General features: G+C 46.6%; 2 protein-coding genes across 5 annotated transcripts in view; one reads left to right on the plus strand and one right to left on the minus strand.

The window, feature by feature from the left end:
- SPIDR (scaffold protein involved in DNA repair) overlaps nt 1–10,004 on the plus strand; it is a 451,079-nt gene extending 441,075 nt beyond the window's left edge. For both annotated transcript variants that reach the window (XM_066266094.1, XM_066266093.1), the window contains 4 exons: nt 788–881; nt 2,653–2,767; nt 3,284–3,337; nt 9,441–10,004. In XM_066266094.1, coding sequence (XP_066122191.1) covers nt 788–881; nt 2,653–2,767; nt 3,284–3,337; nt 9,441–9,575 — 398 coding nt within the window. In that variant the 3' untranslated portion in view covers nt 9,576–10,004. The remainder of the gene's footprint in view (nt 1–787; nt 882–2,652; nt 2,768–3,283; nt 3,338–9,440) is intronic.
- On the minus strand, nt 904–12,638 carry CEBPD (CCAAT enhancer binding protein delta). 3 transcript variants are annotated; one of them, XM_066266097.1, is made up of 3 exons: nt 11,695–12,638; nt 11,161–11,242; nt 904–1,074 (listed from the first exon to the last, which is right to left on the minus strand). In XM_066266097.1, the coding sequence occupies exons 1-3, from the start codon at nt 12,486–12,488 to the stop codon at nt 1,036–1,038; spliced, it is 915 nt and encodes a 304-aa protein (XP_066122194.1). In that variant the 5' UTR covers nt 12,489–12,638; the 3' UTR covers nt 904–1,035. The 3 variants fall into 3 exon arrangements, with proteins under 3 accessions (XP_066122194.1, XP_066122192.1, XP_066122193.1); XM_066266095.1 differs by lacking the exon at nt 904–1,074 and adding an exon at nt 2,833–3,114; XM_066266096.1 differs by lacking the exon at nt 904–1,074 and adding an exon at nt 9,450–9,655.
- Nucleotides 12,639–14,881: the final 2,243 nt, after the last annotated feature.

Below are 14,881 nucleotides of genomic sequence, written 5' to 3' on the forward strand. Positions count from 1 at the left end.
ATAGAAAACCAGGGAAATGACAGAATAGGAAATACTAACAAACCAGTAAGAATATTTCTCTTTCCCTATCAAAGAAGTAGAAACCAAGATGAGGAATTTCATTATGACTGTTAAGGAGTCAAATACTTAAAGTGATATGAGCATATATACAGGACAATGAAACTGGCACTCTGTGAGTGGATGGTGACAGTGTGAATCAGAAAGACCTATGGGAAACACCTTCTAAAAGGGTGTTTCTATATTTCATACTCTTCACACTGTAATTTACTTCTAGGAATATATCCTGAGGAAAGGGTCTCAGCATAGAAACAGTCTCATGTAGAAAGAGATCTATTGCCTAACTGCTAAATGAATTTGGCAGTTAAGGAGTTCTCCTTACTGCATAAATGTCCAGTAAGGAGAATGGTTGAGAGAACTATGACACACCATCTAAATGGAATATCAGTAAGATAAAACAACAGCTATATAGCAGCCTAAAAGGTAGAATGAGACATTGCAATGATTACATTGCTTGTAATGATTCCAGTATGTGTGTATCTGGAAAAAGACTAGAAAAGATGAGGCAAAGATGAAAACACTTGCTTAGGTAGGTTTTTAAAACTTTTTATTGTTATAATTTTGTTCATGCAATAAATGGAAATTATAAAACTCTTAGGAATATTTATGTAAACTCACAAGAGAGAAAAAAAATGGAGGCACTTTGTTATCCTCTGTGTCCTGGGGAACAAAGAGTTGGGAGGGCAGTCGCCACCTCTCAGACTCTGGCTTTGCTTTCACTTGCGTCTAGGCACTGTGGTTGGTGTGGATGAGAGCACTGCCTTCTCGTGGCCTACATGTGACCTGTGTGGCAGCAAGAGATTGGAACAGAGCCCAGAAGACAGGTAAGGAGGCAGTGACTGGCCTGAAAGAGCCGGAGGCAGCGGCCCCGTCCCAGGATCCCACTGCCTGACGGCTTCAGGCAGCTTCCCTGCACCGGGGGCTAAGCCCGAGCTCCTAGAGCAAAACTGAGTCTGCCAAGCTGTGTGGTGTCTTTTCTCAGTAACAAGGAATTTGTCTGTTTCTTGCAGCTTCTGTCTGAAAGAGAAAAGAGCCAGGTTTTGTCCTCAGCTTATTTATTATTATTGAGAAAGGAGAAAGACTCAGAGTAAACATGAGTAAATAAGACTAACTTGGTAACTGTACAGCTTGTCCTTTGCAGGGACACATTTTTTCCAGAGACCAATGAACAGCTACGTAAACAGACATTCCTTCCCTGCAAGTGTTACTGCACCCACTCCCGAGGGACCCAGGGTCTGAGGCTGGGTATAAATGCAGTTCTCTGAATCAGTTTTCTAGCCTCCCAAGCTGCCTTTGTTACATGACAGATAGAAAGGGGCACAATACTTTTCTGCAAAGGGCGGATGTCTCCTCAATGCTTCCTGGCATTATGTATAAACAAGTCATCACTAGGTCTTATTTAAGAGATAAGAAGAGTGTGAATCATAGGTTTACTTGGTAGCAATAAGGAGCACAGATACCAATGATTAAAAGCAGGTTTTTCCAGCCTGATTGTTGGTGGCTTAGTGGATAGAGCATCGACCTGGGACTCTGAGGTCCAGGTTCCAAACCCCAGGTCACTGGCTTGAGCTCGGGCTATCCGACTTGAGCACAGGGTCACCAGCTTAAGTGTGGGATCATAGACACGACCCCATGGTTGCAGGCTTGAGCCCAAAAGTCAAGCCCAAGGTCACTGACTTGAACAAGGAGTCACTGGCCTGGCTTGAGCTTGCCCCCTAACCCCCGCCAGCAAGGCACGTATGAGAAGCAATCAGTGAACAACTAAAGTGCCTCAACTACAAGCTGATGCTTCTCATCTCTCTCTTTTTTTTTTTTTTTTTTTGTATTTTTCTGAAGCTGGAAACAGGGAGGCAGTCAGACAGACTCCCGCATGCGCCCGACCGGGATCCACCCAGCACGCCCACCAGGGGGCGATGCTCTGCCCATCCTGGGCGTCGCTCTGTCGCGACCAGAGCCACTCTAGCGCCTGGGGCAGAGGCCAAGGAGCCATCCCCAGCGCCTGGGCCATCTTTGCTCCAATGGAGCCTCGGCTGCGGAAGGGGAAGAGAGAGACAGAGAGGAAGGAAAGGGGGAGGGGTGGAGAAGCAGATGGGCGCCTCTCCTGTGTGCCCTGGCCGGGAATCGAACCCGGGACTTCCGCACGCCAGGCCGACGCTCTACCACTAAGCCAACCGGCCAGGGCCTGTCTCTTCTTGAGTAAAGAAGAAACAGGTTTTTCCGTTCAGGCAGGTAGGAAGCCCTGACTTCCCTTTGCCTGGCAGAAGCCTTCCCTTTTTTCATGGGATGTTTGCTGTCATACTCTGAGCTCAGCTTGAATGAGGCTTCCCTGCCTAAGAGACCGTCCCTGGTTACATGCCCATGAAGCATGGGTATACACCATCAGCCAGAAGCTGAGGTAGCTGACAATTTATCCTTCAGAACAGGCTGAGCCCAGGCTGCTTTTGGCCTATTTTAGAATCTCATTGTTCTTTTTAAATAAATCCCCTTTTCTGTCTCAGCAATCATTCATGTTTCAAAAAATGCCTGTCTGCTACTAGACTCTTCTGATTTGTGTGTTTTCAAGTGTTGTCTTCCCTGTGTGCTTTCAAATGACAGAGGCGCCTTTTTCTGTGTGGACTGTTCCCACGTGGTCACCTCTCCGCTTCTCAGAAGGCACCTTCTGGTCTTCTTGGACTGTCCCTCACGACCCCAATGCAGAGTGAGGATCAAGGTAGGCCGCTATAGGAGTTCACGTGCATCCCATCTCCACCTCATGGAGCCACTGACTCACTGGACTGGACAGAGTTGCATCTGTTACTCTTTTCCTGGGAAGAGGGCAAAGGACTCACCCTCGGGAACACAATCTTTCCATATCTGTGACTTAAAAATCACATTTGACTTAAGGCTTTGAGATTAAAGCTACTAAAGGCCTGACCTGTGGTGGCGCAGTGGATAAAGCATCAACCTGGAAATGCTGAGGTTGCCGGTTCGAAACCCTGGGCTTGCCTGGTCAAGGCACATATGGGAGTTGATGCTTCCAGCTCCTTCTCTCTCTCTCTCTGTCTCTCCCTTTCCTCTCTAAAATGAATAAATAAATTTTAAAAAAAGAAAAGAAAAGAAAAAAAACTTAAAAAAAAAAAGCTACTAAAGAGAAGAGAGGTAGTTCATATGTAACAGAATATGAGTGTTTTAGCAGGAGCACTTAGTACCTTGAGATTTTAACCCAGCCATTTTACTGTTATTGCAGCTGGCACAGAGCAGCATCTCTTCACTCCTGAGGTTTGCCACCTGTGAGGATGGGGTAAGTCCAGGGACTTCCAGCCCAGATGTATGTCCTTATGCTCTTAAGTCCTACATTAGCAGATCACCCCCCCAATGAAGACCCCTGTCCCATGTACTTTTAGTTACAACAGTCCCACAATATAACTGTGTACATACTACGTGTTTAGACTAGACCGAGACGTGGATAAGTCTTACTGCTGTTATTCACTGTAAAATGCTCGTGTCTGCTAACAGGATCCTTCCTTTCTGGAACTCAGGTTACTTCCTGAGCAGTTATATGGTAGACACATGAATCTGTCCCACTGGCTCTGGATTATGATAAAACATTGTTGAGATTTCACAATCTTCTGCCATGGTTTCACATTAATAAAACAATTATCAGAGAGACACACACTGTTTTTTTAAGTTTGGGTATTCCAGAGTCTGAGTAACTGGACACTTTACCATTATTTTCAGACCCAGTTCTCCTGCCCTGAGAGTCCTACCGTATAACTCAGTAGAGTGTACAGTGTACTCAGTGCAGTGTCAAACTTAGTAAAGTGGTCTGCTCCTCCAAGAAAACCACCGCCTAAATAGAACATGTAGCAAAGACAGTTTTCTTCTTCATGAAAGTTGGCCCTCATAAACAAAAGCAGTCTGTCCTTGAGATGCCGCTTCTGTCTTGTCAAAGCCATTTAAAGTGCCAGAAGTGGCCCGTGGAATTGCTGAGCCACAGAGAAGGGCACTGGGGGTAACCACGAGAGTGGTGCCCGGGAATAGCCCCCAATCCCAAAGGTATCTGTGACCAGTGTTGGGGTCTATTTCTAAGTAGCAGACCTGGGCCAGCTCTTGAGGTAGTGGTGAAAAGAGAGGCTGATCATCTACAAAACTTTCTGATGGGTTCCCATGGCCGAATTTGAGCTCCGAGTCCAGCGGAATTGGAGGCTGTTTGACCCACCCCTGGAGGCTGCCCTCTACAGCTCCTTGCCATCACTGGCCCACCACCTCCTGCACCTAGTGGGAGGCTGCAGCACCAGGAGGTGGAGCAGCTGTTGACGTTCTTTCATCGACCATGACTATCAGAGTTTGGGTTAAATTGGAATGTAGGTCCATGAACAGAAACTTTAAGAATCACTGGTCTGACTGTGGTTCCAAGCTCTGATTTCAGGGTAGAAACACCTATGGAGCGCCAAAAAAAAAAAAAAGTTCTGGTTCTCTCCATAAGATAAAGCCCATCAGCCTGGGAATGTCTCTTTAAAGCAATTTGGAGACACGCCCCCACCCCTAACTCCTTACCCTAATGTTAAACAAGGGGTTGCTGTGCCAACAGAGAGCGACAGACCAGGCTTCAGGAGGGTTTGTAAATAAGTGTTCCCTGATTGCTTAAAAGTAAAACGTCAGTACATAATTACAATGTACCAAGAACTGTACTCATTAGTCTTCTCACATGTTGCCTCATTTAATCTCCCCAACATCCCAGTGGGGCAGAATCCACACTTTACTGCAAAGAAACCAAAGAGTGCAAGGCTTCGAGCCACTGTTTTTGTTGGTTGCGGAGACATCTCACGGAGGGAAAGGCATTGTTATCCCCACAGGTGACCACCTAGCAGTCTTAGTAGCCAGCCCAAATTGGTGGTAACAGGGACCGTTGTGTCTGTGTTTCTGTTCTTATGGAAGTTTGTATGTTCCATGGGTGACGTGTTAGCACTAACTGTTGACTGATTCTTTGTTGCCTCATCTCTCAGTCCTTAGAGGAGAGAGAGAGGAAGCAAGATAGGAGCAGTACTGGGTAAGGATTCGCAATTTCCAAGACAGAGAGCTTTCAACAGGTGCTAAATAAAACAGAACTGGGTATCAGGGAAATATTTCTGTGGAGAATGTTAGTGGAATGTCTTGGTAAAACTCCTGCTTAAGGAGAACACAGCAAGTCTGGTCTGTGATGGTGCAGTGGATAAAGCATCAGCCTGGAATGCTGACGTCACCAGTTCGAAACCCAGGCTTGCCTGGTCAAGGCACATGCGAGAAACAACGACAAGTTGATGCTTCCTGCTCCCTAACCCCTTCACTCTCTCTCTACCCTTTCTCTCAAATTAAAAAAAAAAAAAGAACACAGCAAAATGAACCAAAACCCGCAACCTAAACCAGGGGTAGTCAACCTTTTTATACCTACTGCCCACTTTTGTATCTGTTAGTAGTAAAATTTTCTAACCACCCACCAGTTCCACAGTAATGGTGATTTATAAAGTAGGGAAGTTACTTTACTTTATAAAATTTATAAAGCAGAGTTACAGCAAGTTAAAGCATATAATAATAATTACTTACCAAGTACTTTATATCAGATTTTCACTAAGTTTGGCAGAATAAATCTTTATAAAACAACTTACTACAGTTAAATCTATCTTTTTATTTATACTTTAGTTGCTCCGCTACCGCCCACCAAGAAAGCTGGAATGCCCACTAGTGGACGGTAGGGACCAGGTTGACTACCACTGACCTAAACAAACTAAAAACAACAGTACTTGGGGATAGTGTACAACTCACCTGCTTTTCCACACAGCAAAAAGGTGCAGTGTTTGCCCTGCAGTTCTTTAAGTGGCCTTGGCAAGGCCCTACCTCCCTCTCAATTCCTGCAGGCTCCCCCCTCAGAGAGTGGCCTGGTACCACCTCTAGGAATCCTCCAGTGGCGGACAGCCTTTGACCACTCACTCTACCTTAAGGACCCAGAGACCAGAAAGAAGCCCTGGCTGAAATGCTTTTTCACTTGATTTCCCACTGGTTGAGGCTGGTTTGTACATCCCACACATTTAACTTCCTAACTGCAATCCTCTCTTATGTAAAATCCTACCAGAGCTCAAAAGAGTGTGTATGTGAACATGTATGTGTATTTAAGTGTTTGTGTATGTTTGAGTGTGCTCATATACCTGTGTGTGCTCACGTGTACCTGTGTGCACTAGAGTGTGTACACATGTGCACTGGATGAGGGGCAACAGGTTGTGACAGCCTCAGGTGCCAACTTTGCAGGTGCTCTGTTATCAGAGTTGACACGAGAAAAATAAAAGTACCGTATTCCCCCATGTGTAAGACGCTCCCATGTATAAGACGCACCTTAATTTTGGGGCTCAAAATTTGAAAAAAGAGGTAATACGTAAAGTTATTGAACTCAAGTTTTGTTCATCGTAAAGTTCATATAACTCCTCATCACTGTCAAAACTCCCATCCATTAGCTTGTCCTCCTCTGTGTCTGATAAGGAATCACTGTCTTCACATATTGCCTTGTCCTCAGTTCCATCTATGGCATTTGAAATGCCACACTTCTATAACCACTGTATAAGATGCACCCAGTTTTAGACCCCAAATTTTTCAAAGGAAGTGCTTCTTATACATGGGGAAATATGGTAAATTCCAAGCATGAGGTACATTTTAGTAAACTCCTCATCCCTACAGTGGATAATTGAAGCTTTTCGTCTGACCTAGAAAGGAGCTGTTGGAAGATGGGTAGAAGGACATCAGCCATGGGTCTTCCAGTCTGGATTCTGTCTGTTTTCTGGGTGAGAATGTACCCAGAAAACATGCATTCTCTTTGCCAAAATTCAGAGAATCACATTAGGACTTTTCATGAGAACCATAACTCCATTCCCTGGTTAGGATACATGAGTGTCAAGTGTTAGGCCTTCACTTTAATGTTGTTCAGCTGCAGAAGTGTAAACAATCAAATTGGCCATCTTTGTACAGGTTAGTTCTGAAAGGTAATATTACAGCGATATGAAGTTTGGAGTTTGTTTCCTTAGCTTTCAGAAAAAGAAAATATATTGTGCATTTTTAAAATAAAGACACATTTTACACATATGCACATACACATTCATATGAGAGTACCTCTGAGTTTGTTAATGGGTGTGATTGTTTTAACCTATCGGTTAATTTCCACTAAATACAAAATAAATATAATTTAATATCTATTTATAAATGATAGTTATTATTGAAGACTAACTGCCAATCCTGACTTTTTTTTTAAGTGAGAGGAGAGGAGATAGACTCCTACATGCACCCCAACAGGGCCACCTGGCAACCCTTATGTGGGGCCAATGTTTGAATCAACAGAGCTATTCTAAGTGTCCGAGGCCAACGCACAAACCAGTGGAGCCACTGACTGCGAGAGGAAAAGAGAGAGAGAGGGGAAGAGAACTAGATGGTCGTTTCTCCTGTGTGCCCTCACTGGGAATCGAACCCTGGACATCTGCACACCAGGCCAGTGCTCTACCACTGAGCCAACAGGCCGCAACCGTGACATTTTTTTAATGATTTTTTGCTGACTTTCTGAAGTCAGAATTCTATACTTTTACCCCAAGTAAAAGTGAAGGAATGCCACGGCTAACCAGAATGGTAAGAGACAACAAAGAAGTATCTCGTTGTCCTATCTCCATCATCCCAGCCCTGTATGGGAACCTCTCAGTGCCGTCTTGTTCATAGTCATTTCTTCAGTGCCAGGCCCTTCAGGGGTTCATAATAAACCGTCGATGAATGATTATGGGAGTGGGCCATAATATTGATAAATTTGACGTCTGTGTCACATATGATCCCACGTTGTAGGAAGACCTTAGCTACCATTGCCAAGTCAGATACTTTTAGTCCCATCACTTTTCCTTTCTTGACACTAGCAACGCTCACTCCCCCATCATTCCATTAAACCATTGTGTTAACTTTGCACTAAATTGTTACTAAGCAACCAAAACTCTTAATCACATTGAATAGGATTGGTATTCAGTATATAGGAAAATCAAAGTATCACAGTGAGCTGACATTAGAGTGGTGTTCCTACCCCAAACTGATCCTGTATTTATTGTTTCAAAGCAAACCATCTCAAAGCTCAGTGGCTTCCACACTTATTTTGTACACATACCTGCAGTTTGGACAGGGTTCTGTGAGGACAGTTCATCTCAGTTCCAGTGGGCATCAGCTGGTGCTGCAAAGGCTGGGCTGCAGTATCAGAAGGCCCTTCGATGCCCAGCTGGCTGCTGTGCTCCTGTTGGCTGGAGCCTGCGGGGCTCTTGCTGGACACCCACACAGCCTGACCTCCCTCACATAATGTGTGTATCTGGGTCCCAAAAGAGACAGGCAGAGGAAGCTGGGCACCTTTCCTGACCGAGCTTGGCATGTAACTCGGGGTTCTGTCCATGAGAAGCCAGTCACTGAGCCCAGCCTAGACTCAGGGGGACGGCAGTAATGCCCAGCTTAGATGAGAGGGTGTCAGAGAGCCACAGACGTGCCTGCTCTGTAACATACTGAACAAAGCTGCTGTTGATTTGTTATGGGTCTTGCTCAAAGAAGTGACAGTCAGTCCCAGTACTCTGCAGGAGGCAGCAAAGGGGTTTCTGAAAAAACATTACCTTCCAGGGCTTCGGTCTCCTATGAGGCCAGAGATGTTATTCATCCCAGTGCATTTTAGCCTCTTTATTTTCAGTCCCCATTTCCACCCCATAAAAAAATGTTCTGAAGTTTGATATGGAAAGACTGATGAGGGCGCACCCCACCTTCCTCACCATCTGTACCCCTGCTGCCCAGCGCCCTCCTCATCTGGAGATGAACCTTGCCCAAGATTAACAGTCTCCATAAGATGTTCATCAAACAGAACGTGAATAAAAAGATCTCTACAATATAGAGGTGTTTAGCTCAGTATCACTCAAGAAGAAATAATATCCCATTGAGAGAAGTTTGGGGCAAAGTACCAGGAAATCCTTTGACCAGAGTGTTGCTAGACTGGGGAGTGTCCTAAAGGAAGTGGGAGACGAGGGCATGATGCATGCCCAGCCCCCAGCATTCCCAGCTCCTAACCCTCCGTTCCTGTCCTAGGACAGCAGGCTGAGAGATGTTTATTGTTGCATCCACTAACATCAATAAGATATTTTAAAGGTTCTTGTGTAGAAACAGGATTGTTATCAGAAAATACAATTCCTTCACTTACCGTAATAAGTAGGCTTTCTATCACAGACCCTCCTTTTTCCTTCCTCGCCAGTGTTCTCAACCGCATGAAGAGCGGAAGGTCATGTACTGAGAACGAGCCGTCTAATACTACTCCAGTGTTCTGTGTCACTGAGAACACCACGCAGGGCTGTTTGCTTTAACCAGCATGCCTTTTATCACTGCAGGGTTATGAATTGGAGAGTGTCATCGGAAAGGAGATGGGGACGTTAAATTGCTTTGTCCAGTCCATAACTACTCACCCAACTAGCAGCATTGCATTGGAGGAAATTGAACTTCTGAGTGCAAAACGAGCTTCCTAAAATCACCATCGTTGTCATAGGAATCTGAATTTTGTAATGTGTTTGCAGCTGTGCTGGTGGTGGTTTTTGGTAGTTGTTAACTATGGGCAAAGTGAATATATTTTGTAATCTTAAGATTGAATTTAAGATTTTTCTGGGGCACATGTTACTAAAATGGCTTTGTAAACTATAGATCAAAATACTTTTTTTTCTACAGTTACATGTATTTTTAATACCTTCCTGCACACTTAGGAACATAACTGTTAATAAAGCTTACATAAGCTTGAGTTCTTCATTTTGTATTTATCTTAGGCAATAATAGTAATGTGGTAGGATAATGTTTTGGTCAATTGCAATTTTAAAGTGTTTAAATTTTACCATGATTCAACGTTTTTCTTGTAGTATTTGTTTTAACATTCCCCAAAGAATAAACTGCAAAGCTTAAACCTTTGTCCTTCACTGTTATTACTGTTCTGCTTACAATAAGTGTCCAACCTAAGCATTTTGCACTTAAGTTTTTTTGTTTCATTTTTTGTTTGTGTTTTACACTTAAGTTTGGGAAAATATTCTGGGGAACTTTGTCAGTGGTAAAAATGTTACCCATAAAGTGTAAATTAGCCGATGTGATTATAGGTATACTGAACAGAGAGATCAGCTCACTCTTGACAAGCCTGTTTAATCACACTCGATACTGTCTGTGCACAGAGCCAGGATCACAGACTGAAGAGAAGCAGATTTTTAACGTTTGCTTTGCTGGCAGAAGTTTAAATTAATCCATGAATTAATTAGCTTTGGACACTAAAGATTGTTTTCTCCCTTATAACAATAGTTATGACAGTCAATAGTTAATTACATAATAGCAATGTACCAAGACATCAAGGAAGGGTGCCTAATACCCGCTTCCACTGGGAGAAAAGTGAAGAGCTTTATTTGCCCAGATTAAGCTTTGAAACATTACAATTACTGCAAGATAGCCGGTTTTAAGTAGCTTTGTGGCATCCTTTTCATCTACTACATGACTATTTTATATTCCTCCGCACTTTGAAAATCTACTTGAGGCCTGACCTGTGGTGGCGCAGTGAGTGGATAAAGCATCTACCTGGAATGCTGAGGTTGCCAGTTTGAAACCCTGGGCTTGCCCAGTCAGGGCACATATGGGAGTTGATGCTTCCTGCTCCTCTCTCTCTCTCTCTAAAATGAATAAATTTTTTTAAAAAAGAAAATCTACTTGAAGCTGTTCGACACTGAGGAAAGTGAAAGCAAAGTCCAGTGAAAGCCAACAATAATTCAGATATGCTTTCAGAATAACCTGAGCCTTCCTCTACCCCCACCCCTCGAGCAGTCAATTAAAATTAGGGAGCTTTTCAGCTGTTTTCCAAAAGGCCCCCAGACCAGCTTCAGGGCCAGTCAGCCAGTTCCCTTCCAAGTCTGGGTACTTTTTTTCGGAGCACTTTCCACCAGAAAGTTGCTAGCTTAACGTGAGTTTAGTCGTCTTCGCTGGTCTTAGGCAAGTTAAATAAAATAACTGGAGATAGACTAACAAGTTTCAAAAGCAAAGCAGACCCTGTCTTCTAAGACGCTCGGTTCCCCCTCTGGGGTGATGCACCTCGGTCCCGCGCGGCCTTCTAGGTGCCCAGCTGCATACATGGTACTGGAATGCTCCTGGAGCCCCCAGCGTGCAGGAATCACTGAAAATACAAGAATCAGGGTGGTTTTAAATGCTTCTTTATTCTCTCAAAGACTGTAAAAATGTAATAAAAAAAAAAAAGTATGCTCAGTCTTCTTATCTACATACAATACAAAGGGTTGTATTTTTTTTTCTTTTTTTCTTTTTTTAAACAAATGTACCTTAGCTGCATCAACAGGAGTAAGATGGAGAGGGGAAAAAAACTACCATTATTAAAATAATTTAAGGGAAAATAAACACGTAGCTTCTCTCGAAGTTCAGTGGTGACAAGTCCAGGTTGTAGCTTCCTTTCACTCACACGTCCCAAAGAAATTGTAGCCGGCCCCGCGCCAAGCGGCTCTCGCTGCATCCGGCCTGGGCGCGCTTCGCTCCGGGCCCGTCGGGTCTGAGGTATCGGTCGTTGGTAAATTTCCCTGCGCCCTCCGCCCCCCCGCCCCCCGAGACACGCGTTACCGGCAGTCCGCGGTCCCCGTGGCCGGCAGGAAGGACTGACTGGGTAGCTGTTTGAAGAACTGCCGGAGGCCGGTCAGGTCCCGCGTGAGCTGCTCCACACGCTGGTGCAGCTTCTCGTTCTCGGCCGACAGCTCCACCAATTTCTGCTGCATCTCCTGGTTGCGCCGCTTGGCCTTGTCGCGGCTCTTGCGCACCGCGATATTGTTGCGCTCGCGCCTCTGCCGGTACTCCGGGCTGCCGCGGTCCAGGCCCCTCTTGCCCGCACTCTTCTCCCGGACCGGGCCTGGCCCTGGGCTCGGTCCCGGGCTGTACCGCGACGGCTCCGGCGACGTGGGCGGTGTTGGTTGTGCGGCAGCCGCCAGGCTCACCACGGTCTGCGCGCACGCCGCCACCTGCGCGGGCAGCAGCGAGGCTTGCGCGTCGCTGTCGCCCCAGTCGGGCTCGCGCTTGAGGTGCCGCGGGGCAGCGGGGCCTGGGCCCGGGGGTCTTGCGAGGTCACCAGGCAGCTGCTCCAGGGCACCCGCGCCCGCCGGGCACGCCTTGTGGTTGCTATTGAAAAGATCGGCGAAGAGCTCGTCGTGGCACAGCTCCAAGGTGGGCACCGCGGCCATGGAGTCGATGTAGGCGCTGAAGTCGATGGCACTCTCGTCGTCGTACATGGCGGGGACAGAGGCGCCCGGCTCGCTCACACGGGCTGGCTTGCCCGTCCGGCCAGGCTCGTAGAAGTGTGCGGGCTCTGCGGGCCAGGGTGCACCGCGCACCGGGCCGTCCAGGCTGAAAAGGGCAGCGCTCATGGCGGCGTCCGGCTTTGCTCTGTGTTGGAGCGCGGCTGTCACCTCGCTGGGCCGGGCCCGCCGACTTTTCTAGCCCGGGCTGACGCGCAGGCCCCGCCCCGGCTCCAGTGCTGCGGGGGCGCCCGGGGGCCGTGGGGTAGGGACACTGCGGGCGGCGGCGGGGGCGCCCTCGGAACTCCCGCTCGGTTCCGGAGCCGCCCCCTCGAACCTTCCCTTACCGCCTTACTTACTACACCCAGGAGCCACCCCGCCCGCCCCGCCTCCCACACACACACCAGCGCGTGAAAGAAGAGGCTCATGCTTCCTTCCCCGCCCCGGCCTTACCCAGCCCGGGCAGTCCTGCTGGGAATGACCCTCCCTCTGCCCGCACTCAGGGTTCTTCTTCCTGTTTATAATGTTTGAGCTTTCTCGTTCTTCCGAGCCGGGAGTGAAATCAGAACCAGGACTTGGCCGTGACGCGCGTGTCCTGGGCCAGTTCCCAGAGTCAGATGGAGGGAGGCGGCGGGGGGGGGGGGGGGGGGGGGGGCGGAACTCCAGGGCAAAGGACAGAACAAGGGAACGCAAGGGGACGTTCTCCAGACACAGATACCGCTCGTCATCGCGGCTAATGCTTCCTGGATAGCAGGACAGAGCAAAAGTAGGAGAAGGAGTCGTGTCGCAGCGTCCAAGCCGCCCGTCACCCTATGTTGCGCGAGGAGGCCGGGCCAGGTCCCCGAACCTCGCAAAGCACCGCAAGAACCTCAGGGAACCCGCGCTGCCGACTGTCCACCCACTACCATTTCTTCTATATCTACTAAAGCAGTGCCATCTTGTGGTGGTAATCTTCCTTCCTTCAGTCCTACATATTTTCATTTCCAGGCTTTTTTCCTCTGTTTGATATTCCAAAAAAAAAGTTCTTTTGAAACTAAAGTAGTTGAGTCCTCTTCAGGAGAAAGATAAGACTTATACTAGTAAGTCTGACAAGGTATTAAGTTGCTACCTCTTCACATGGTAAAATGTATGGCAAGACTTAGTATGGATTTTCTTTGTGTCGTAAATATCCTGCCATTTGGGGCAGTCATTTCTAATCAATTCCATTTATTAAATCTCTTCCCCAATTCAAACCTGGGCTCCAGTTTACATCTGTTCTTGGCTTAGGCTTCTCGTTCACCAGACATTGGGTTGAAACACCAAATGCTCCACAAACTGCTGCCAGAGTTTCAATTCCAGAGGTAATTTCGAATAATGCGCTATGGGATATTTAATACATTTACTTTTTTTTTTTTTTTTTTCTGAAGCTGGAAACGGGGAGAGACAGACAGACTCCCGCATGCGCCCGACCAGAATCCACCCGGCAGGCCCACCAGGGGCGATGCTCTGCCCACCAGGGGGCATCGCTCTGCCGCGACCAGAGCCACTCTAGCGCCTGGGGCAGAGGCCAAGGAGCCATCCCCAGCGCCCGGGCCATCTTTGCTCCAATGGAGCCTTGGCTGCGGGAGGGGAAGAGAGAGACAAAGAGGAAGGAGGGGGGGTGGGTGGAGAAACAAATGGGCGCTTCTCCTATGTGCCCTGGCCGGGAATCGAACCCGGGTCCCCCTCACGCCAGGCCGACGCTCTACCGCTGAGCCAACCAGCCAGGGCTTAATACATTTTCTAAAACAAACATATTGCTTTATAATTACTCAGAGAGGGCTCGCAATGTCAATGTTATACTATTAATCACCTATTAAGGGTTAAACTAGTAACACACCCAGGAAAACAGCCTAGGACAGATTTCTTAGTTCTTATTTATTTAGGAAGCAATAAAAACACTATTAAAGTCTTCTCCAATTAATTAGGAAATGAAAAATACATATTTATATGGGAGAACCATATTCTCAAAAATAATTCAATAGGATTATTCAACTCAGATATCAGAGTAAATATATTTACTAAGATGAAGTTGAGTTTACAAAGTAATGCTATTGAAAAAAAGTCTGTTAGAATGCATCTGGGAATTGAGCTTGAAAAAGATGCTAGGCCTATATTTTAATTTTTTTTTTTTTTATAGGGACAGAGAGAGAGTCAGAGAGGGATAGATAGGGACAGACAGGAATGAAGAGAGATGAGAAGCATCAATCATCAGTTTTTCGTTGCGACACCATAGTTGTTCATTGATTGCTTTCTCATATGTGCCATGACCGCGGGCCTTCAGCAGACTGAGTAACCCCCCGCTTGAGCCAGTGACCTTGGGTCCATGTTGGTGAGCTTTTTGCTCAAACCAGATGAGCCCGCGCTCAAGCTGGCAACCCTGGGGTTTCGAACCTGGGTCCTTCTGCATCCCAGTCCGATGCTCTATCCACTGCGCCACCGCCTGGTCAGGCTAGGCCTATATTTTAATAATGTATTAACCAGTAATTAATAATCAGATTTAA

The sequence above is a fragment of the Saccopteryx bilineata genome, chromosome 3, assembly GCF_036850765.1.
Source record: "Saccopteryx bilineata isolate mSacBil1 chromosome 3, mSacBil1_pri_phased_curated, whole genome shotgun sequence".
Taxonomy (NCBI): domain Eukaryota; kingdom Metazoa; phylum Chordata; class Mammalia; order Chiroptera; family Emballonuridae; genus Saccopteryx; species Saccopteryx bilineata.

Coding starts and splice junctions, on each gene's coding strand:
- CEBPD (XM_066266095.1), bottom strand. CDS start 12,488: ATGAGCGCTGCCCTTTTCAGCCTGGACGGCCCGGTGCGCGGTGCACCC. Junction 11,243..11,694: donor ACGGGGACCGCGGACTGCCG/GTAACGCGTGTC, acceptor TTGTATTTTCAG/TGATTCCTGCACGCTGGGGG. Junction 3,115..11,160: donor GAAGGCCGCGCGGGACCGAG/GTGCATCACCCC, acceptor TATTCATTTTAG/AGAGGAAAGGGAGAGACAGA.